At 46.5% G+C, this 24,079-nt stretch overlaps 1 protein-coding gene across 1 annotated transcript; it reads left to right on the top strand.

Annotated features, from left to right (window-relative positions):
* The first annotated feature begins 2,321 nt into the window (after positions 1–2,321).
* Positions 2,322–18,389, top strand: LOC139155146 (ral guanine nucleotide dissociation stimulator-like). The gene is made up of 17 exons (XM_070730228.1): positions 2,322–2,402; positions 3,742–3,801; positions 4,856–5,043; positions 5,541–5,584; positions 6,574–6,660; positions 7,114–7,329; positions 7,617–7,720; positions 8,657–8,741; positions 9,036–9,113; positions 9,606–9,692; positions 10,224–10,256; positions 11,264–11,385; positions 12,387–12,482; positions 13,077–13,236; positions 14,944–15,171; positions 15,855–15,969; positions 18,194–18,389. The coding sequence occupies exons 2-17, from the start codon at positions 3,776–3,778 to the stop codon at positions 18,367–18,369; spliced, it is 1,845 nt and encodes a 614-aa protein (XP_070586329.1). The 5' UTR covers positions 2,322–2,402; positions 3,742–3,775; the 3' UTR covers positions 18,370–18,389.
* The last annotated feature ends 5,690 nt before the right edge of the window (positions 18,390–24,079 follow it).

Genomic DNA, 24,079 nt, shown 5'->3' with positions numbered 1-24,079 from the left:
TGGGGCCTCTCTAGGAATCTCCCGGGAGGAAACCAGGCGGGAAAAGGTGGGGAGAAGCCTCCGTGGGGCCTCTCTAGGAATGTCCCGGGAGGAAACAGGGCCGGAAAAGGCGGGGAGAAGCCTCCGTGGGGCCTCTCTAGGAATGTCCCGGGAAGAAACCGGGCCGGAAAAGGCAGGGAGAAGCCTCCGTGGGGCCTCTCTAGGAATCTCCCGGGAGGAAACCAGGTGGGAAAAGGTGGGGAGAAGCCTCCGTGGGGCCTCTCTAGGAATGTCCCGGGAGGAAACAGGGCCGGAAAAGGCAGGGAGAAGCCTCCGTGGGGCCTCTCTAGGAATGTCCCGGGAGGAAACCGGGACGGAAAAGGCAGGGAGAAGCCTCCGTGGGGCCTCTCTAGGAATCTCCCGGGAGGAAACCAGGCGGGAAAACGTGGGGAGAAGCCTCCGTGGGGCCTCTCTAGGAATGTCCCGGGAGGAAACAGGGCCGGAAAAGGCGGAGAGAAGCCTCCCTGGGGCCTCAGCTTCAAAATGTTTCAGCAGCTCAGAAGAAATGTTTTTTTTCTGAGAGGTTTGTAATCCCTCTAGGCCAGTGTTTCCCAACCTTGGCAACTTGAAGATATTTGAACTTCAACTCCCAGAATTCCCTAGCTAGCGAATGCTGGCTGGGGAATTCTGGGAGTTGAAGTGCAGATATCTTCAAGTTGCCACGGTTGGGAAACTCTACTCTAGGCTCTACGCCACATTGGGTTTTGTAGCTCGTCGTTAGTATCTTATTTATTTATTTATTTATTTATTTATTTATTTATTTATTTATTTATTTATTTATTTATTACTTAGATTTGTATGCCGCCCCTCTCCGAAGACTCGGGGCGGCTCACAACACGTGGAACAAATCATAAGTAATCTGACAAATTTAAAATATTTAAAGATTTAAAAACCCCATATGCTAAAAAACACACACACAAGCATACCATGTATAAATTAAACATGCCCAGAGGGAGATGTTTCAGTTCCCCCATGCCTGATGGCAAAGGTGGGTTTTAAGGAGTTTACGGAAGGCAGGGAGAGTAGGGGCAGTTCTAATCTCCGGGGGGAGTTGGTTCCAGAGGGCTGGTGCCACCATAGAGAAGGCTCTTCCCCTGGGGCCCGCCAACCGACATTGTTTAGTTGACGGGACCCGGAGAAGGCCCACTCTGTGGGACCTAATCGGTCGCTGGGATTTGTGCGGCAGAAGGCGGTCTCGGAGATATTCTGGTCCAATGCCATGAAGGGCTTTAAAGGTCATAACCAACACTTTGAATTGTGACCGGAAACTGATCGGCAGCCAATGCAGACTGCGGAGTGATGGTGAAACATGGGCATACCTAGCTAAGCCCATGACTGCTCTCGCAGCTGCATTCTGCACGATCTGAAGTTTCCAAACACTTTTCAAAGGTAGCCCCATGTAGAGAGCGTTGCAGTAGTCGAACCTCGAGGTGATGAGGGCATGAGTGACTGTGATCAATGAGTCCCGGTCCAGATAGGGCCGCAACTGGTGCACCAGGCGAACCTGGGCAAACGCCCCCCTCGCCAGAGCTGAGAGATGTTGTTCTAATGTGAGCTGTGGATCAAGAAGGACGCCCAAGTTGTTCACCCTCTCTGAGAGGGTCAATAATTCCCCCCCCAGGGTAATGGACGGACAGATGGGATTGTCCTTGGGAGGCAGAACCCACAGCCACTCCGTCTTATCCGGGTTGAGCTTGAGTCTGTTGACACCCATCCAGGCCCCAACAGCCTCCAGGCACCGGCACATCACTTCCACCATTTCGTTGACTGGGCATGGGGTGGAGATGTAAAGCTGGGTATCATCCGCATATTGAAGAATCACACCTAGCTCATCTTGAATCACACCTAGCTCATATAGAAGAGGTATCATGTGGACTTGTCAAAGCTGTCCCACTCCTGCTCAGACGGTTGTGTCTGGACTAGTTGAGAATTTTGAGTGGATCCCTGCAGATAGAAACACACACACACACACACCCTCCCCGACACAAAACACAACCCTAACAAGTGTGGGTTCTCACTCACCTCGCTGTTGGTTTGCTTCCCCCCGTGCCGTGTGGGACCCTAAACCGAAAAGGGGGGCAAGTCCTTTGTGCAATCGGACCCCGTAGTGTCCTTGGTTAAGGCAGCCTTTGGAACTCCCCGCCTCATGATTTTCTCCAATCTCCGCAGGGCGAGAATGAGTCAGCCATAAACATCTACGAGACATGCCAAATCCGGACGGTCAAAGCTGGCACCCTGGAGAAGTTGGTGGAATACCTCCTCTTGGGGTTCAAGGCCAAAGATTCGAGCTACCTCTCCATATTCCTATGTACCTACAGGTCCTTTGCCACCACCGAGCAGGTCTTGGATCTCCTGTTTAGCTGGTAATCCTTTTTCCTCCCTCCTCCTTTCCAGACCTGAGCCGTAGCCTCTCTTGTGGGCTGCAGGGGAGCTACCCGAAAGGGTTGGTGTTCTTTTGGGGGCTGCCTTGACCTTCGGCCCCTGGTGGGGGCAGTGGGCTGTCGGATCTTGGAAGGGTTTGAGTTTGGGAAACAGGTAGAAAGCAGGCAAAGCAGTCGGTCCATCCCATCCTCAGGCCTTCTTTCCTTCCTTTTATTCTCATCTGTTTCCTTCCTTCCTTCCTTCCTTCCTTCCTTCTTGCAATGAAGGATGGATTCCAAAGGTGAACGATAAAAAGGGAAGGGAGGAAAGGAAGAAAGAGAGAGACCCTTGAAGCATTCTTTCTTTCTTTTGTTCTTTTGTTCTTTCTTTCTCTCTCTTCCTTCCTTTCTTTTCCTTCCTTCTTTCTCTTCCTTCTTTCATTTCTTTCTTTCTCTTCCTTCTTTTCTTTTCCTTCCTTTCTTCCCTCTTTCTTATTTCCTTCCTTCCTGCCTTCCTCCCCTTCCCTCTCTCCCTCCCTCTTTTCTTTCTTTCTCTCTCTCTCTTTCTTTCCCTCCTCCTTCTCCTCTCCCGCCACCTTTACCAATCTGCCCATCTACCCTTTCATGAAACGTACCTACACTTCAGAAGTATGTTATGATTTGTTCCATGGAATAAAACGGCTTCCTCTTTTCCTCCAAAGCAGTTTATCCTCAAACTGGTCTGACAGGTTACTGTGTTAGCTCCAGCCCCCCAACCCCAGCCCCAAATGTTTGCTTACTTGTAGTGTGGGATCTTAATCCTTTCTCGATTTGGCTCGGTCCCCATCTCTCAATCCAAGTTTATCACCCAGGGGTGTGTGTGTAAATATATATAAATATATATTTGTTTATAAATAAATCAATATAAATATATAAATACATAAGACACACAGAGAGATAGAGAGATGATGGCTAGATAGCTAGACAGACAGACAGACAGACAGACAGACAGACAGACAGACAGACAGACAGACAGACAGACAGACAGACAGACGTGGGTTTTGGTGTGTTTGGTTTTCCCCCCGTGTAATATCGAGAGTGTTTTTGGGATGTTTCGCTGAGATGACACCCGTCATCTTCAGGCTGATATTTTGGGCTCCATGCTGCTGCAAATAAAGTGACTGTATTCGCAGCAGCACAAAGCCCAAAACATCAGCCTGAAGATGACGGGTGTCATCTCATCGAAACGTCGCAAAAACACTCTGGATCTTACATGGGGAAAAACCCGGACAAACAGCTGTTGAAGACAGACAGACAAAGTAAGTTTTGCATAAACATCCTTTTAACCTTTTTTTCTATTTAGGTATGAGAAGATCGGCAACCAACACAATGGAAATATGGAAGAGCGTGCGAAGTTGAAAAAGTAAGCGCCAGTTCGTATTGTCTCACTTTTCAAGTTTCTAGACATCAAGGTGTTTTCCCCAGGGAAGGGAGGGGGGAAACTGCACCACCACGCTCCTCCCAACCCAGGGGAAATCATAGCTTTCAAACTACACAGGTGTCCTTCCATTTGCCCTTCCAATTGAGCCCCCAATGGGACATTTTTTATAGGGAGTTTTGCCCCATGTTCTCACTTTTCCCACTGTAGTTGTTAAGTGGATCTGGCTTCCTTATTGACTTTGCTTCTTCTCCTTCTCCCTCTTCTTCTGCTCCTCCTCTTCCTCCTCCTCCTTCTTCTTCTTTTCTTCCTCCTCCTCCTTTTTTCCTCTTCCTCCTCCTCCTTGTCCTTCTCTTCTTCTTCTTCTTCTTCTTCTTCTTCTTCTTCTTCTTCTTCTCCTTCTCCTCCTCCTCCTTTTTCTCCTTCCTCCTCCTCCTGCTCCTTCTCCCCTTCCTCCTTCTTTTTTCCTCTTCCTCCTCCTCCTTGTCCTTCTTTTCTTCTTCTCCTTCCTTTCTTCTTCTTCCTTTCTTCTCCTTCCTTTCTTCTTCTTCTTCTTCTTCTTCTTCTCCTTCTCCTTCTCCTTTTTCTCCTTCCTCCTCCTCCTGCTCCTTCTTCTCCCCTTCCTCCTTCTTTTTTCCTCTTCCTCCTCCTCTTTGTCCTTCTTTTCTTCTTCTCCTTCCTTTCTTCTTCTTCCTTTCTTCTCCTTCTTTTCTTCTTCTCCTTCTTTCTTCTTCCTTTCTTCTCCTTCCTTTCTTCTTCTTCTTCTTCTCCTCCTTTTTCTCCTTCCTCCTCCTCCTGCTCCTTCTTCTCCCCTTTCTCCTTCTTTTTTCCACTTTCTCCTCCTCCTCCTCTCCGCATATCCTCCTAGCGCTGACGATGTTACCGAGTTGGGCCATGAAACACCTGCAAGAAAACCATCAAGTTCAGGGAACCCCAAGGGCCCCCTATTTCGACCCCCCCCGAGCAACCCAATTATCCTCTCTTCCATAAATAAAGCTGTCCAAAGTTCTCCGCCTCCTTCTCCCTCTTAATCCCCCAGAACTATGTCGTCCATCCTGGGAGCCTGGATTGACCTGTACCCCGAAGACTTTCAAAGCCCACCGGATTACACCTGCCTTAAGCAGATGATCAGCTACATCGGTCGCTTCATCCCTGGCTCGGATTTGGAGACTCGGGCGCGAATCCTCTACTGCAAGTTCTGGGAGAAAAAGGCCACCCAGACCGTAAATGATGGTGAGCGGCTGAGCAACGACTTCCCCAAATCTGGAGTTGGTTCTCCTACGGCAGGGACGGTGAACCTTTCTTCCCTCGGGTGCCGAAAGAGCGTGGGTGCGTGCCCCAGTGCCCAGACTCATCACTCAATGCCCGGGGAGGGCGAAAACAGCTTCCCCTGCCCCCTGCTGGGCCCAGTAGACCAGAATAATAATATAAAAAAGTCAAATTGAGAGAACAAGCCAATTTCAAACTTTTCTCACCTCCCACTTGATATAGACTCAAGCTCAACCCGGATAAGACGGAGTGGCTGTGGGTTTTGCCTCCCAAGGACAATTCCATCTGTCCGTCCATTACCCTGGGGGGGGGAATTACTGACCCCCTCAGAGAGGGTCCGCAGCTTGGGCGTCCTCCTCGATCCACAGCTCACATTAGAAAAACATCTATCAGCTGTGGCGAGGGGGGCGTTTGCCCAGGTTCGCCTGGTGCACCAGTTGCGGCCCTATCTGGACCGGGACTCATTGCTCACAGTCACTCATGCCCTCATCACCTCGAGGTTCGACTACTGTAATGCTCTCTACATGGGGCTACCTTTGAAAAGTGTTCGGAAACTTCAGATCGTGCAGAATGCAGCTGCGAGAGCAGTCATGGGCCTACCTAGGTATGCCCATGTTTCACCATCACTCCGCAGTCTGCATTGGTTGCCGATCAGTTTCCAGTCACAATTCAAAGTGTTGGTTATGACCTTTAAAGCCCTTCATGGCATTGGACCAGAATATCTCCAAAACCGCCTTCTGTCGCACAAATCCCAGCGACCGATTAGGTCCCACAGAGTGGGTCTTCTTTGGGTCGCGTCAACTAAACAATGTCGGTTGGCGGGCCCCAGGGGAAGAGCCTTCTCTGTGGCGGCACCGGCCCTCTGGAACCAACTCCCCCCGGAGATTAGAACTGCCCCTACTCTCCCTGCCTTCCGTAAACTCCTTAAAACCCACCTTTGCCGTCAGGCATGGGGGAATTAAACATCTCCCCCTGGGCATGTTTAATTTATATATGGGATGCTTGTGTGTATGTCTGTTAGTATATGGGGTCTTTTAAATCTTTGAATTTTAAATTTGTTAGATTATTTATGATTTGTTTTCACTTGTTGTGAGCCACCCCGAGTCTTCGGAGAGGGGCGGCATACAAATCTAAGTAATAAATAAATAAATAAATAAATAGTCTATTTGTTTACTGCCAAATCTTTTATAGTTATAGTTTATAGTTTATTAGATTTGTATGCCGTCCCTCTCCGAAGACTCGGGGTGGCTCACAACATAGATTAGATTACATTAGTTTTATTGGATTTATATGCCGCCCCTCTCCGCTAACTCGGGGCGGCTCACAACAATAGTAAAAACAATGCATAGTAACAAATCCAATGCCCATCAATCCAATTACAATTTTAAGTTAAGTTAAAAAACTTAACTGTTCGTCTGTTGCTTGATGCCCTTTTTTTTTTTTTTTGCTGCAGATTGGCCAATTCCCAGATGCCTACAGGGAGTGGAGGACGAGATTTGCTTGACCGACGTCAAGTTCGAATTCCAGTCTTTTTCTGTATATATGATTGCTATGCAGTTGACCCGGATGGATGCTGTAAGTCCAGCTGCAACTGAAACCAGAGATATTCATTTTTTTAAAAAAAATTAAAAATATGATCTTGTGGGCAATACTCAAATCGTGTTTTAGGCGCCACAGTTCTAAGCTCTCAAGACCCAGGATAGTTAGTCTCTTTTCGTAGGGTATTCTGTTTCGAGTGGAGGAGTGAAGGGCTCTTCTGGTGAAATATCTTTGGACGTTTTCGAGAGTGTTGATGTCCGAGATATGGTATGGGTTCCAGACAGATGAGCTGTATTCAAGGATGGGTCTGGCAAAAGTTTTGTAGGCTCTAGTCAGTAGTGTGAGATTGCCTTCATCGGGTAGCCACACTCTTTTCCTGGGATTTGAACCTGGATTTGAATATTTATATATAAGTCCCGGCGGTCCTCGCATCCGTGCCTCCTTCCTTTGAAGTGATCCCTAACCTTCCCCCCCTCCCCCCTGACGCAGGATCTCTTTATGAAAGTGGTGCCTTATCACTGCCTGGGCTCCATCTGGTCCAAGCGGGACAAGGAAGGGAAGGAGCATTTGGCCCCCACCATCCGGGCCACCATCGCCCAGTTCAACACCGTCACCAATTGCGTCATCGTCACCTGCCTGAAGGACAAGATGCTGAAGCCCCAGCAGAGAGCCAAAGTGCTGGAGCGCTGGATAGAAATCGCCCGGGTACGTTAGAGGATCCAACCGGCTTTCCTCTCTCTTTTCCCCACTTCGAGTCTCCTGCTCTGCGCTGGGCACCGTAGATCGGTGCAGAAAAAAACCTCTACTCCCTGCGGGAAAAACCCACCACCACCACCATCTTCCCTCGGGGTCACGCTCCCCTCTGGCATCGCGCCACGCCAGAGAGACCCGCATCACTATTGGAGAAGCACCGCCGTAGACATAAGACAGCGATCCGAGCAGCTGATTGACACCTGTCATTTTTTCCAAACCACCCCCCCTCCCCTCTGCAGTTATGCCGAATCCTGAAGAACCTCTCTTCCCTCCATGCCATCGTTTCCGGCCTCCAGAGCTACGCCATTCATAGGCTGAAGAAAACCTGGGATGAAGTATCGCGGTGAGTCCAGAGAAGAGGACAAGGCCCTGCAGATGAGCGCCTGTTATCCCCTTACCGGTTTCATGCCAACGCTTCCCAAATTTATTTACTTATTTACGATTTACTTATTTATTTACTTACTTACTTATTTATTTCATTTATTTATTAGATTTGTATGCCGCCCCTTTCCGAAGCCTCTGTGGGGCCTCCCCTAGGAATCTCTTGGGAGGAAACAGGGCTGGAAAAGTCGGGGAGAAGCCTCCGTGGGGCCTCTCTAGGAATCTCCAGGGAGGAAACAGGGCCGGAAAAGTCAGGGAGAAGCCTCTGTGGGGCCTCCCTAGGAATCTCCTGGGAGGAAACAGGGCTGGAAAAGTCGGGGAGAAGCCTCCGTGGGGCCTCTCTAGGAATCTCCTGGGAGGAAACAGGGCCGGAAAAGTCAGGGAGAAGCCTCTGTGGGGCCTCCCTAGGAATCTCCTGGGAGGAAACAGGGCTGGAAAAGTCAGGGAGAAGCCTCTGTGGGGCCTCTCTAGGAATCTCATGGGAGGAAACTGGGCCGGAAAAGTCAGGGAGAAGCCTCCGTGGGGCCTCTCTAGGAATCTCCTGGGAGGAAACAGGGCCGGAAAAGTCAGGGAGAAGCCTCCGTGGGGCCTCTCTAGGAATCTCCTGGGAGGAAACTGGGCATCCACCCTCCCTGTGGTTTCCCCAATTGCACGCATTGTTTGCCTTGACATTGATTCCTTTGGCGAAAAATTGCTTCTTCTTACAAACGTTTCTACTTAAGAACTTGGTCACAGAATGAATTAAGTTCGTAAGTAGAGGCGCTACTGCATAGACAAATGAAACACGCCAAATTCCATATAACATCAACGTATGCACCCAACCTGACCAAAACCTCAACCGTTAATATTAATTGTTAATATAATTAATTGTAATATTAACTCTTCCTTCCTTTCGCAGGGAAAGCCGCCGCGTCTTCCGCGAATTATCTGAAATTTTTTCGGACGATAACAATTATTCATTGAGCAGGGAGCTGCTTATTAAGGTAAAGGTCCCTCGGTTAGAATTGGTGTTTTCTCCGGAAAGTAGGGAAAAGAACGGCTTGGCCAGACCCTCAGAGGGTCGGGGCCGCCACAGAGAAGGCTCTTCCCCTGGGTCCCGCCAGACGACATTGTTTTGTCGACGGAACCCGGAGAAGGCCAACTCTGTGGGACCTAATCTGTCGCTGCGGCTCGTGCGGCAGAAGGCGGTCCCGGAGGTATTAATGGGTTTTACCTCCGATTTCTGGTCCAGAGCTGGTTCCATTCACCTTGACTTCTCTTTCAAACCCCACTTTCAGGAAGGGACCTCCAAATTTGCCACCCTGGAGATCCACTCCAAAACTGATCTGAAGCGCCTGCAGCATCAAGAAGAAATGGTGAGGACGCCACAAAGTTCCCGGTTGGGCGGCATATAAATTTTATAAAACAAAATAAAGTAGATAAAATAAAGTAAAATGAAATGAAAGCAGGATGGGATCGGTCCTCTCTGGAAGGCCAAGCGCAGGAATCTCATTTAATTTATTTTAATTTATTTTATTTATTTCACTTCTAAGCCGCCCAATTCCTAGTGGACTCTGGAGGGCGTGCAGTCGTAGGCAATAACAAAAGAGTAAAATACACTGCTCCAAAGAGTAAAGGGGACACGTAAACAACACAATATAACTCCAAGCAAATGAAACTTCTGTCTGGAACTGGGGAAGCATCTCGGGGGAGAAGGGAAACGTCTTTCAAGGCGGAACAAAAATGCAGCTGCCTTTTGCGAAAGCACCGTTGGGACAGCCGTGGTTTGGACTGACCGAGGATGTCCCTTTTTTTGCTGTTTCTCCTGCCTCCATTCCTCTTCCTAATTTTTCCTTTTTCCATTCCAGGGTGTAATGCAAGGCAGCATTCCTTACCTGGGCACCTTCTTGACTGACCTGGTGATGCTGGACACCTTCATGAAGGATAAATTGGAGGTAGGTTCTCCTCCTAGCCTTGGGCGGCTTATAAACCAAATATTATTTTACTGAAAGAGTAGTAGATCCTTGGAACAAACTTCCAGCAGACGTGGTAGATAAATCCACAGTAACTGAATTTAAACATGCCTGGGATAAACATATATCCATCCTAAGATAAAATACAGAAAATAGTATAAGGGCAGACTAGATGGACCAGGAGGTCTTTTTCTGCCGTCAGACTTCTATGTTTCTATGTTTCTATGTTTCTATAATTAAATTAAATTAAATGAATTAAGATCGTTCTGGTTGCCTGTCAGATTCCTCATCGTTGAAACATATTTTACTTGACTTGAACGCCTTAAAAAAAAAAGTCTAGCCTCTGGTTGCAAATAAATACATCGCGATCCTTGCTATCTTTGCTGAGTCTGCTTTGCATCCAAATGTAATAAACTATTATTATTATTATTATTATTATTATTATTATTATTATTATTATTATTATTCAGAACATGGAATGTTAAGGATCTGGGTTCTTTCTTTCTTTTTTAGGGAAATCTAATCAACTTTGAGAAAAGAAGAAAGGTCAGTCATTTGCAATTATTCCCGGATTTACGACCACAATCGAGCACTCAAAATTCCTGCTGCTAAACGAGACACTTGAGTGCTTTTTTAAAAACCCCTTTGTACAATCTTTCTTGCCACGGGCGTTAAGCGAATCCCAGATAGTAACAACGTTGTAAAGTAAACCTGTCTGCCCCATTGATATTGCTTGTCATCTGGGCCACTAAATGAATTGTCATTAGCCAAAGAACCCCCTGTATTATAATTAATAATTTAATAATAATTTATTGGATTTGTATGCCACCCCTCTCCGCAGACTCGGGGCGGCTAACAGCAATAATAAACACAACATGTACAATCCAATAATAAAAAACAACTAAAAACCCCTATTATAAAACCAAATATACACACAAACTTACCATGCATAACTTGTAATGGCCTAGGGGGAAGAGCTATCTCAACTCCCCCATGCCTGGCGGTATAAATGAGTCTTGAGTAGTTTACAAAAGACAGGGAGGGTGGGGGCAGCTCTAATCTCCGGGGGGGGGAGTTGGTTCCAGAGGACCGGGGCCGCCACAGAGAAGGCTCTTCCCCTGGGGCCCGCCAAACGACATTGTTTAGTCGACGGGACCCGGAGAAGGCTAACTCTGTGGGACCTTATCGGCCACTGGGATTTGTGCGGTTATCTCGAGAAAGAGGAAGGCAGCAGTTCAAAGTCAGAAATTTGGAATGACCTCTTCGCCAAAGTGATGCTGGCTTTGATTGGCGGGCGGAAATTTTCAGTAGTTTGGAGAACCGGTAGTGGAAATTTTGAGTAGCTCGGACAACGTAAATACCACTTTTGGTCGGCCCTGCCCTCATCTATTCTCTGCCTCCCGATTCCCAGCTGGTTGGGAGGAAATGGGGAGTTTGTAGCATCCGTTCCCTGCTAGGCCCACAGCATCGGCAGTTAAAAAATTTGAAACCCACCGCTATTTTCTCCCCCTTTAAACGCAAACACGCCCAAACATCTTGGTTGCTTCCTGCAGGAGTTTGAAGTCATTGCCCAGATCAAGTTGCTCCAGTCGGCTTGTAATAATTACAACTTCATTGAGAACAATCATTTCAAGACTTGGTTTCAGGAATTGGAACAGCTAAGTGAAGCCGAGAGGTAAGAAGAGGGCTCCGTTCTTCTCCCGGGCTGCAAATAGCGGTTGTATTATTTTTAAAATTGTTTTATATATATGAATGGATAGATGTGTGTGTGAGTTAAGGCTTTTTTGTTTTTATTGCTAGTATTTTTATTGCTAGTATTGCTGTCAGCCACTCAGAGTCCATTTTGGACATGGGCAATAAACAAGTCACAAAAGAAAGAAAGAAAAAAGAAAGGAAAGAAGGAAGGAAAGAAAGAAGGAAAGAAAGAAGGAAGGAAAGAAAGAAAGAAGGAAAGAAAGAAGAAAGGAAAGAAAGAATGAAAGAAAGAAAAGAATTAAAGAAAGAAGGAAGGAAGGAAAGAAAGAAAGAAGGAAAGAAAGAAAGAAGGAAAGAAAGAAGGAAGGAAAGAAAGAAAGAAGGAAAGAAAGAAAAGAAAGAAGAAAGAAAAAAGGAAAGAAGGAAAGAAAGAAGAAAGAAGGAAAGAAAGAGGGAAGGAAAGAAAGGAAAGAAAGAAAGAAGGAAAGAAAGAAAGGAAAGAAAGAAAGAAAGAAAGAAAGAAAGAAAGAAAGAAAGAAAGAAAGAAAGAAGAAAGAAAATAAATTTAGGACTTCTTGTCAAGCCAAGAAATATTTTTCTTTGTATCCTGCCTGATTATTTTTGCAAATTAAGGCTGTGAACAGACCCAACACACCTTCCGCCTCTTATTTGTCCCACAACAACACGTTGAGTTGGGTTGAACTGAAGGAGAGGGATTGACCCAAAATCAAGAGAGCTGGCTTGCGTTCATAAGGCAGGGCTAGAACTCCCCGTCTCCTGGTGATTGGTCCAAACTCGCCCGGTTGGCTTTCCTGCCTAAGGCAGAACTCAACACCTCCTGGTGATTAGTTTTCTTTCATGCCTAAGGCAGGACTTGAACTCCCCATCTTCAGCTTTCTAGCCTGATGCCTTCCGCACTAGACCAAGTCTCCTGGAAGTGGCCCCGGTGCTCACTGTCCTCTCTTGCTTTTTGGTTTTCAGCTACAGCTTTTCGTGCGGTATCGAACCCTTGTCGGAAACGGCCAACAACACTGTGAAAGCCTTTAAGACCACGGGCAGCGTTAAGCCAATCAGCGAGTAAGTGGGAAGGAAGGAGGGTCTTCAACACAGGAGGGCAGCTGCCCCACCTGGTACTGCTGGAAACACGGGACCTGTTGAAAGGAGGCTTCTTCCTTCCTTCCTTCCTTCCTTCCTTCCTTCCTTCCTTCCTTCCTTCCTTCCAATTCTCATCTCCTTCCTTCTCATTCCCATCTCCTTCCTTCCTTCCTTCTAATTCCCATCTCCTTCCTTCTCATTCCCATCTCCTTCCTTCTAATTCCCATCTCCTTCCTTCTCATTCCCATCTCCTTCCTTCCCATCCCCTTCCTTCCTTCCTTCCTTCTAATTCTCATCTCCTTCCTTCTCCTTCCCATCTCCTTCCTTCCTTCCTTCCCTCCCTGCAATCTATTACAGGAACATGCTCCCCACTTCTCCCGACTTTTATTTATTCTATTTTTAAAAAAAAATTCAATTCGTATGCTCCCTAGGGATTCTAGGTGGCTCCCAACCAGAAATAAAACATGCAAATAATATTAAAACCCCCTAAAACAATTTTTTAAAAAAACCCAGTCAAATCCCAAGAGTTAAAAACCACGCCCGTCATTTATGGCTGGACTTCTTTTCTCCCCGCAGCCGCCCGTCCCCCAATGGCGACGCCTGTGCCAGCAGCAGCTCTCGCTTCAATTGGGTCAATTCTGTCGGCAGCTCGTTAGCCTGTACCAGCAACTCTGTCCTGGAAGAGATGAAGCCCATCGATGAGTCCGAGTTGCCTGATTGGGTCCAGGAGAAAAAGGTACAGGACCCTGCCTCCCTGGGGGGATGGCAAGGGGGTCCCATTTCAAGGGGGGTGAGCATAGGAGGGCTTTGATGCGTGGGTGGTGGTGGTTTAGAGCAACCAGGGAAATGAGAACGCGGAGATGATGGTCTTCTTGGTGCTTTGAGAAGATACGATGGGCCAGAAGTCGCATGGGGTAGGAGATAATAGAAGATGTTTGGCCCTAGCATTGTAGACTTATATACCGCTTTGTGGTGCTTTACAGCCCTCTCTAAACAGTTTTTACAGAGGGTCAGCGTAATTGCCCCCAACCATCTGGGTCCTCATTTGACCCCCTTAGAAGGATGGAAGGCTGAGTCAACCTTGAGCCTGGTGAGGATTGAAGTGCTGGCAGTGGGAAGGAAGGGAAGGGAAGGAAGGAAGGAAGGAAGGAAGGAAGGAAGGAAGGAAGGAAGGGCAATAGCACTGAGATTTATAGACCCTAGTGCTCTTACAGCCCTCTCTAAGCGGTTTAGAGAACCAGCCTCTTGCCCCCAACAATCTGGGTCCTCATTTGACCCACCTCGGAAGGATGGAAGGCTGAGTCAACTTTGAGCCTACTGAGATTCGATCTGCCAAACGGCTGGCAGCCAGTGATCAGTAGAAGTAGCTTGCAGTACTGCACTTGCCACCGAGGTGCAACATTTAGAGACCGTTTGGAGAGTCCATCTCAAAAACTATCTGATTTGGCCTGTCAGTCACCAGCCCCTCCCGCAGCCAAATCAGAGGAGGAGGTGGGAGAGTCAGGTCAGCATCAGGGCAAAGTGAGAGGGAATGGAGCTGGCACAGGGAGAGAGAGGGGGGGCAGGGGGGGAGATGAAGAGAGAGGGGGAGAGGGGGATGGAAGGAGAGAAGGAGGGAGAGAGGGAGTGGAGAGAGAGATGAAAAGAGTGGGAGAGAGGGAGAGGGGGATAGAAGGAGAGAGAAGGAGGGAGAGATGGAGAGGTGGGAGAGAGAGATAAAGAGACAGAGGGGGGAAGAGAGAGGAAGAGAGAGAGGGAGGGGGAGAGATATGAAGAGAGAGAGGGAGAGAGAGATGAAGAGAGTGTGGGAGAGGGGGATAGAAGGAGAGAGGAGGAGGGAGAGAGTGAGATGAAGAGAGAGATGAAGAGAGAGTGGGAGAGAGGGAGAGGGTGGAGAGAGAGATGAAGAGAGAGAGAGGGAGGGGGGAGAGAGAGAAGTAGGGAGAGGGAGGGAGGGAGGGGCAAAGCCTGGGCTGTCCATCAGCTCTCAGACGGACAAAAGCCCCCAGTTCTGGAAATGGCGAATGAGCAAGAGGAACAGCTGGGTCCTGTGCCTGATACACAGAAAGCAGAGGAGAGGAGAGCAGTGGAAATCTATGAGCTGGTCCTCGGGACAGAAAAGCCACCGCTGCTAGCGAAATCCCTACCGTAGCCCTGGGGATAAAAAGCAGCAGTGATTAAATGTAGCAGATAACTATTCATCTTCCGGACAGATTTGTTAAAATGCAGAGAGAGAAACATTTTTTGCCGAATCTTGAGTTCAGGGGGGTTGGCCGTGTTTGGGGAACTACGTCAGAAGGCCACCTTCTCAACGTCTTCCTTTGGACCATGGTGGGGTCCCTGTTGTCGTAAGCACCCCAAAGATGTCTCCCAGCGAGGACAAAGGATAAGATAGGCAGATCTCATTGATTGGATAGTCAACGTCGTCTTTCCGTTTCTCTAGGACGGGGAATCTCCCTCAACCTCCTCCGTGGATACATCGGGTCTCGGCTCAAGTTCAAGCCACGAATCCTCCCAGCCGGCGACGTTAGCCGTTGCACAACAAACGTTCGTCTCGACCATTGCCGGCAAAACCTTCTCGTTGCCTTTGTCCAAGCAGCAGTCCAACGATTGTTGTATCATCCGAGTCAAATTGGGGACGGATAATGGAAACATGTATCAAAGTATTTTGGTAGGTCTTCTGTCGTGCGCCGTAGCCAGTCGGCAATTAGCCCCGAATTAAAACTCAAAAAACAAAGGTTCCAATGGAACAAGACCGTGCCCAGGTGGCCCCAGTTTATCAGGCTCAAGAGGGCCTGCGAGCCCACCACAACATTAGGTGCCCCAAAGCTTTGCTGGAGGCGAGAAGGTTGGGATAATAATCTCGTCTCTGTCTGTAGATGAGACTTGAACCTAATGAGCATCGGTGTGGAACCGCACCTAGTGAAAATCGTGTCTTTTTTGCACAACCACAGAGACACGGCCTCTTGCTGTTCTCAAGATAATGTTTGTGCTCGGAGTTAAGCTGTGGTGGCCTTTCATGACCCAACTGGGTAACTTCATCAGTGTTAGAAGGGAATGGGACTTTGTTAAGATTCACAGAAGCTCTGAGCTTACTGGTTCTCTTGCAGATGTTTCATGGCCCAACTAGGGAACAACATCAGTGCTAGAGGGAGTGAGATTGGGAGGAGGAGGAGGACTGGAGGGGTCCTTGGTGCTCTCTGAGCTTGGTGGATTTCTTTCAGACATTTTGCGACCCAACTGGGTAACATCATCAGCGCAACTATTAGAGAGCATAGCGACCGCCTTAACGGTGGAATGAAGGGAACTTGGCTTGGCTTCACTCTGGGCCTTTTTAAAATACCTCTCTTCCAGGTGAGCAACCAGGAAAAAGCCCCAGCGGTGATTCGTAAAGCTATGGACAAACACAACCTGGACGAAGATAAGCCAGAGAATTATGAACTTTCCCAGATCATCTCAAAGAAGAGAGGTACTGAAAGTTGCGTATTGGATTCTCCGATTTTATTTTAGCGCTATTTATTTACTGTGTAGATTAATTGTATGTCCAGTTTGGAGGTCTTACCTACAAAAAGATGTGGATCAAATTGAACGGGTCCAAAGACGGGCTACAAAAAGGGTGGGAAGGTCTTAAGCATAAAACTTATCAGGAAAGACTATCTATCTATCTATCTATCTATCTATCTATCTATCTATCTATCTATCTATCTATCTATCTATCTATCTATCTAATCTATCTAATCTATCTATCTATCTATCTATCTATCTAATCTATCTAATCTATCTATCTATCTATCTATCTATCTATCTAATCTATCTATCTAATCTATCTATCTATCTATCTATCTATCTATCTAATCTATCTATCTATCTATCTATCTAATCTATCTAATCTATCTATCTATCTATCTATCTAATCTATCTAATCTATTTTATCTACCTATCTATCTAATCTATCTATCTATCTATCTAATCTATCTATCTATCTATCTTATCTATCTATCTATCCATCCATCCATCCATCCATCCATCTATCTATCTATCTATCTATCTATCTATCTATCTAATCTATCTATCTAATCTATCTATCTATCTATCTATCTATCTAATCTATCTATCTAATCTATCTAATCTATCTAATCTATCTATCTATCTATCTATCTATCTATCTATCTAATCTATCTAATCTATTTTATCTATCTATCTATCTAATCTATCTATCTATCTATCTATCTATCTAATCTATCTATCTATCTATCTTATCTATCTATCTATCTATCTATCTATCTATCTATCTATCTATCTATCTACCTACCTACCTACCTATTAATTAGTTCAACTTCTATGCTGCCCAATCCGACTCAGGGCAGCTTACAACAGTATAAAATACAACAATAAAAAAGAAGAAGTCAAACATAAAACTGAATGATAAAACCATTAATTAAAACCCTAATAACCTAAAAAAAATGAACCCAACATGCGTACTAAACATGTAATTTATGAACTCCATCTGTCTAGTCTGCAGGACAGAAGGGAAAGAGGGGACATGATCGAAACATTTAAATATGTCCAAGGGTTAAATAAGGTTCAGGAGGGAAGTGTTCTTAATAGGAGAGTGGACACAAGAACAAGGGGGCACAATCTGAAGTTAGTTGGGGTTAGTCTGAAGCAACGTGAGAAAATATTATTTGACTGAAAGAGTAGTAGATCATTGGAACAAACTTCCAACTCCCCCCAGATATCAGAGTTGCCCCCACCCTCCTTGCCTTTCGTAAGCTCCTTAAAACCCACCTCTGTCGTCAGGCATGGGGGAATTGAGACTTTCCCTCCCCCTAGGCTTATAAAATTTATGCGTGGTATGTTAGTATGTATGATTGGTTTCTAAATTGGGGTTTTAAATTAACTTAAACTTAAATATTAGATTTGTTTACATTGTATTATTGCTGCTGTGAGCCGCCCCGAGTCTGCGGAGAGGGTCGGCATACAAATCTGATGAATAAATAATAAATAATAAAATAAATAAGCAGACGTGGTTGGTAAATCCACAGTCACTGAATTGAAACATGCCTGAGATAAACATAGATCCATCCTAAGATAAAATACAGGAAATCGTATCAGGGCAGACTAGATGGACCAGGAGGTCTTTTCCTGCCGTCAACAGTGTTCCCTCTAATTTTTTGGGGGGTGGGCGGAATAGTATAGTGTCTGAGCGGCAGTCCCTTTGGGACTGGGCAGCACAGAAATAATAAACAAACATACAAACAAACAAATAAAAAACCCACCCTGTTTTGCCTCAGAGATTTTCAAAATAAAATACTGTACAGTACTGTGTGTCTATAACAGTGAGCTCATAATAGGGCAACTCTATCAATATCAAAATGCCACTTAAATAGTTGAGCTAGTTTCAAACTAGATTTTGATTTTCTTTCTCTCTTCCTTACTCCCATTCTGTTTCTCTCTCTTCCTCTCTCTCTCCTTCCCTCTCACTCTTTCCCTCTCGGCTTCTGGGCAGGTTTGGAAAACTCTGAGTTGATGATGATTTTTAAGTGAGCGATTGCTCACTGCTCAGCTTAGAGGGAACTATGGCCGTCAATCTTCTAGGTTTCTATAAATGCTAATGCTATTGCTGCTGGGGCTAGGGTTAGCGATGTGGAGTAGGGAATCATTTCTTTTTTCTTTCTCCCTCTTCCCCCTAGAGTTTGTCATCCCCAACAATGCCAACGTTTTCTATGCCATGAAGCCAAAGGGCACTTGCAACTTCATCCTCAAGAAGCGCGTCCCCGGCCGGGTGACCGCCATGAAGCAAGACTCCAGCTTCACGCTTCCCAGGATGAAGAAGAGGGGCTGGAAGATCACCAAAGGCATCTTCTAATCCCCCTCCCCCTGACGCCAGGTTGCGCTCCCGCACACACACACAAAAGCACCCCGGGGCCTTTCCATCTTTTTTTGTTGTTGTTGTTGTTGTACTGTTGTATTGTTTATTCCCTTTTTTAAATGTAAATAACTAATAAAGTATTTTTCAAAATAAATAAATAAAACCATTGCTTTCTTTCCAAAACAGGAGCTTTGATTTCTTGTGGATTCAAAGGAAGCTTTTTCTTCGTAGACTTCTGTGCTAATTGGGTCAATGCACATGCTATTTATTGCCCATAAAGGGTACATTAAATCATTCCCAGTCGCTTTATTTAAACTCAAGCAGGAAAGGGAAGAAAGAAATTACTACACTATATATAAAAAAACCCATAAAACAAACCAAGGGTAAGAGTAAAAAGGTAAAGGAACGACAACATTTGCATTGTAGCAGTGAGAGAGCATCTGGATCAGAGCCAGCTGTAGTCTAAGCAATCCATTAGGATGGGAAAGGGATAAGGAAACACGGACAGGGATAGTTGTAAGTCTCAGGCAATCAGGAGCAAAGGGTGCTTTCAGTCTCCTTTTAAATCAGGCGCTTCTAATATTGCTGCTGAATTTCTTGAACTTGGAGAGGAGGGGTTACATTCGGCCCATGCAAAAATTCAGAGACGCTTTCTCTCTCGCCATGCTGGCCTACTAGGGATTTCAGCAATGTTCTGGGGAGCGTTTGTTCCTGGCAAAGGGATTGTATTGTTCAGGACTCGTACAATAGTGCCAAGAGCCTCCGATAAGTCCCGAAAAGAGGTGCCGCTCAACCCATACAGGGTGGAAGCTTGGGTTAATTGGAGCTCTTCACGGACTGTATCCAGCTCAGCTTTCAACATGGTACAGCCCACACAGGGGGGTAGCATCCTGGAACCGGCCCCACCGTCTTGGGCTGTGTCACCACTGCTATTTCCACTCCAGGGAGAATCCAGTAAAATCTCAATGCTGTCACTAAAGGAAGGTCTGTCTACGTCAGGAGACCCATGGCCATCGTGGCCCGGTTGGGGGCTGGACCCAGTTGCATCCTTGCCAAAAGCCAGCTGAGATGACCCAAGACTAGCCGATGCTTTCTGCTCCGGCAGAATCCCGTTCACGGCTTCGGAAACTCGCCCCCTGCCTTTAACCTTAGCTTCTTTTTCCGTCTGGTTTTCCCCGGCCACTTTATAACTGGGAACGGACCTTCCGTGCCCCTTGGCTTTCCCAGCTTTCTTTCCCGGCACAGAGGTGGGCATTTCTTTGGCTTTCTTTCTAGTTTCGGCCATTTCTTGCTCTTCTACGCTATTGTTCAGCTTCATCTGCTTGGCAGCCGCCCCACCGTGTTCGCCATCCTGTTTGGGCACAATCTGCTCCTTCGGGTCTGATCTGGCTCTCTTCCTCAGCTGGAGATGTGTTTCTGTACCTAATAAGCCAACCTTCCTAGGATTTTCTCGATTGTCTTTTATGCAAAGTTGTCTCTGATCCACATTCAAGTCTTCTTGAGGAGAATCTACAACCATGTTATCTGAGGTAACACGTTCTTGGTCCCGTTGCCTCTTGGACTCAAAATGGAGCTGGAATCTCTCTGCCAGGGCCACCGCTTCCTTGCCGTTTTCCGGCTGGCATTCACGTACCAAGGTCTGGATCTCCTCAGGGAGTATCTTCAGGAACTGCTCAACCACCAGCAGCTCCATAATTTCCTCTTTGCTACACGCTTCTGGCCGTAACCACTGCTGGGAAAGCCGCCACAGACACCTGTAGGCTTCCTGGGGCCCGTGGGCCTCCTGATAACGGAACTGCCTGAAAGACTGTCGGCGGGTCTCCAGGTCTACGTCTGTTTCAAGCGCTTTGGCGCAATTGCTGGCACACAGATACTAGGCCTTGTTGCGGAGCTGGTCCCTGCCTTGCTGCTGAGAACTCTGGTAAGAGTCGCATAATGGGTTCAAAAGTGAGAGATGGGCCTCTGCGGTATCACCTTTCCCGTGGCTCTCAGGTGCCCTGCAACGAAAGGGAGCCTTGGGCCTGGCAGCATCTCCTGACAGTGGCCTGTAGGAGGCTGCTGGGACAAGAGCCACCTCAGTATCTCTTCGGCGGTCCAATACTGCACCTCAGGAGGCACCTTAACTCTTCCCCCGAGGGCTTCTTTCACTGCCAGCCTGTTTAGACTCTTCCCTGGCAGGTCGGACTGCATTATCTGTTCCAACAAGGCCTGTAGGGTTGAGCTAGGCCCCGCAGCCTTTCCCGATCCGTTCTTGGCGGACGAGGCCTGCAATGGATTAGCGCAGGCAAGAGAGGCAGGGCTGTCAGGGGATCGCTGAGTCAGGGCCTGGATCAGCTCAGTTTGCTTCTGGAAAAGTTTCTCAAAGAGCTGGGCCTGGAACTCCCGATCCTCGCGTCTCATCTCCTTGTCGTACTGGATGAACTCGGCTAAGCTCTGTTTCTCCTCAGCTTGGAGGGCTGCCTGTTTCTGCATTCTCTGCGGCTCCGGCGGATGGGAACGGCTGCACCTCTGGCCGGCGCCCCTCATCTGCCCGTCCCCCTGAACTTTTTGTTTCCGAGTTCGAAGATGGGGACGCTGGTCAAGCATGGAGATGAGCTGCCTGGGTGGAGGCTGGATCTCCATTAGCATAGGAGAGGCCACATCCAGCTCAGGTGAGATTTCATCTTCAGATTCCTCTTTCTTCACTTGAACTGGAATGACTTGGATCTCACCAAAAGCCTCATGAGCCTCTGCCTGGGTGTAGCTGAATTCATCGGTCCCTTGGCTTTCGGAGGCCGCAGTCTGGGACAGCCAGTGCCCCGAAGCCTGGGATGCCCAACGCTCAGAGGTCCCCCAGGTCTCAGAGATGGAGAGGCCTTCCGCTCTGTCCGCAGCCACACCGGACCCTTCACCAGCCTCAGAGGGAAAACCAGGCCTGCATTTATATACTGGGTCATGATCTGGTCAATTTCATCATAGAAGGGGCATTTGATCGGCGGCCGCCCCACCGAGTTGTTTTCCTTAGCCTTGCGGTAAGCCACTTTCAAGCCTTTCATTTTCTCGCGACATTGGTCGCCGGTCCGATAAATGCCCATTTCGGCCAGGTGCTGAGAAATGCCATCGTAGACTGCACGGTTCCTCCCGTGGGAGCTAAGGTCGTGAGTGACCGCGGCCTCAGTCCAGAGGGCAAGGAGCACCTTGATGTGCTCTGCTGGCCAGCTAGCTGCCCGTTCTTGTGGTCTATCCCGCCTCATTTCTACCAAGGAAAACCCGAAATGTCTCGTGGGCAGGTTATACCGCAGGCCCGCAGAAGTCTAAACACAAGCAATACAGGTACAAGGAAGGACATGTAATAGGTCTGAATTTCAAAATTCCCAATTTCTGTGCTGCCTCGTAGATGATCCTTCAGTCTCCTCCATATGCCATTTGTGCAGAGAGTGCAGATTACAAAACTTCCAAAATCTAGGACTCTAAAACTCTGAACGGCAACAATAGCTGCATCTTCCCACATGTATTGGGTGCAGAGGGTAAGTCACAGCTCACGAGAGAAGGCAGAACACTTCATTTCCTATTCTGATCGGGCAGGAGCCACAACGGGAAAGGTGCCCCTCAATGAGACGTTAAACCAAAGCCGGACTACAACTCCCGTGAGCCTCTTTCTCTCTTCTCGGGGCCTTTCCATCTTAAGTATGTGTGTGTGTTTGACAACAACGAAGCCCCTAGTTGCGTAACCTTGGGTGTTGGCCAACGTGACGTTGGGTGACGTCTTAACAACAAGCTCCCACGGCTTTATGAGCAAGTGGGATGCGTTGGCAGAAATGGGTGCTCATGTTTTAATAGGTTCGGTTCCGCTGAGAGGAGTTTTAGCCTCTCTTTTTTTTTGGAAACAAAACAAAAAACCACAAACGGAAAAAACAAAAACTACATATTTTTCTCAAGATCTAAGGATTCCACAGCCCGCGGCTGCGTTGAATTTCCCCCTGTCCACCGTTTCTGCCTTATCTTCCACTGACCAGCAAAAGGCTTTTTTCTGGTGCTTTGAGGCAGTTAGTGGTGTTTTGTTTTCTTTAGTTTTGTTGACCGGTTGTCAAACTCTCTGTTGACACGTTACGATTTAAAAAAAAAAACAAAAAAAAACAAACCAAAAAAACCAAAAAAACTCCCCCAAAAACCAAAACCAAAAAAAGCCCCCCAATCCACTTAGTTTTTGTATGTAAGTAAATTTGTGCAGTGTGGAAGAATTGCCAGTGGGAGGATGAAACAACAATGTTTTAAAGTGAGGCTGCCCCTCTCCACCATGAACACCTGCCAGTTTTTTTAGTGTAGGCGACAAAGACCTCAGCCTGACTAAATTATTATTATCATCTGGCCTTTCTCATTTTCTCTTTGAGAAATACCTGCACCAAGGATGTAACAGCACTGGTTAGTGGTGTTTGGTTTTGTTTAGTCTCTCTTCGCTTCCCCTCTCTTCGCTTCCCCTCTCTTCGCTTCCCCTCGCTTCGCTTCCCCTCGCTTCGCTTCACTTTGTTTTTGGTTGTTTGGTTTGGTTTGGTTTGGTTTGGTTTGGTTTGGTTTGGTTTGGTTTTTTTTGGTTTTGTTTTGTTGACCAGTTGTCAAACCCTCTGTTGACTCTTCAGGATTTTTTTTTTAAAAAAAAAAACCCAAAAAAGAAAAAAAATCTTATGTACATATGTATGTAAATAGTTTTTTTTAATAAAAAAACAAAAAACCCCAAAAAACAAAAAAAAACAAAAAAAACAAAAAAACCTCTTTTGTATATATGTACATATGTATGTATGTAAATATGTATGTATGTAAATATGTATGTATGTAAATATGTATGTATGTAAATATGTATGTATGTAAATATGTATGTATGTAAATATGTATGTATGTAAATATGTATATATGTAAGTATGTATGTATGTAAATATGTGTGTATGTATGTAAATATGTATGTATGTAAATATAATTTACAAAAAAAACACAAAAAAATCCTTAGCATTTGCGCAGATATTTGTCATCAAAATTTGTGCATTGTGCGAAGAATTGACAGTGGGAGGAGGAAACAACCGCATTTAAAGTGTGTGGCTGCCCCTCGCCACAATTGACACCTGCCACTTTTTTAGTGTTGGCCTCCAGATAGTTAACATCTCTAATTTTTTAAAATTATTATTATCATCTGGTCTTTTTTTATTTTCTTTGAGAAATACCTGCACCAGGATCTATCAGCACTGGTTAGCGGTGTTTTGTTTTGTTTTGTTTTGTTTTGTTTTGCTTTCCTTCGCTTTCCTTCTTCGCTTCGTTTTACTTTGTTTTGTTTTTTTTTTTGTTTTTTTTGTGTGTTTTGTTTTGTTCTTTGCTTCCCTTTCCTTTCCTTTGCCTAAACAAAAAAAAACCCACAAAACCCCCTTAGCTTTTGTACAGACATACGTACATCAAACCTCCCGCCGGTCTTCAAGGCTGCTGGGCCACGAGCCAGGAACAAAAACGCTGAGAGAAAACGCAGATAACACCAACTCCCCTTTGATAACACTCCACGCTGCCGAAAGGGTTCGCCTGCCTTATAAACCTTTCCCTGCTAATGAGGACCACACCCAACCCCCTGGTGTTCCTCATTCAACGCTGATAATATCTACGCAGCTGAGTTCTCCTTTGATCTATACGTCTCTGTCGCATACTAATGATTAGATTAGATTTATTGGATTTATATGACACCCTTCTCCGC

The sequence above is a fragment of the Erythrolamprus reginae genome, assembly GCF_031021105.1.
Source record: "Erythrolamprus reginae isolate rEryReg1 chromosome 13 unlocalized genomic scaffold, rEryReg1.hap1 SUPER_13_unloc_13, whole genome shotgun sequence".
Lineage (NCBI taxonomy): Eukaryota > Metazoa > Chordata > Lepidosauria > Squamata > Dipsadidae > Erythrolamprus > Erythrolamprus reginae.
This window is presented reverse-complemented; position numbering and strand designations above follow the sequence as displayed.

Excerpts from the sequence above, each read along its gene's own strand:
- LOC139155146 (XM_070730228.1), top strand. The coding sequence starts at position 3,776 with ATGGAAGAGCGTGCGAAGTTGAAAAA. Across the intron at positions 3,802-4,855 it reads GAGCGTGCGAAGTTGAAAAA|AACTATGTCGTCCATCCTGG; the intron begins GTAAGCGCCAGT and ends TTAATCCCCCAG. Across the intron at positions 12,483-13,076 it reads AGCGTTAAGCCAATCAGCGA|CCGCCCGTCCCCCAATGGCG; the intron begins GTAAGTGGGAAG and ends TTCTCCCCGCAG.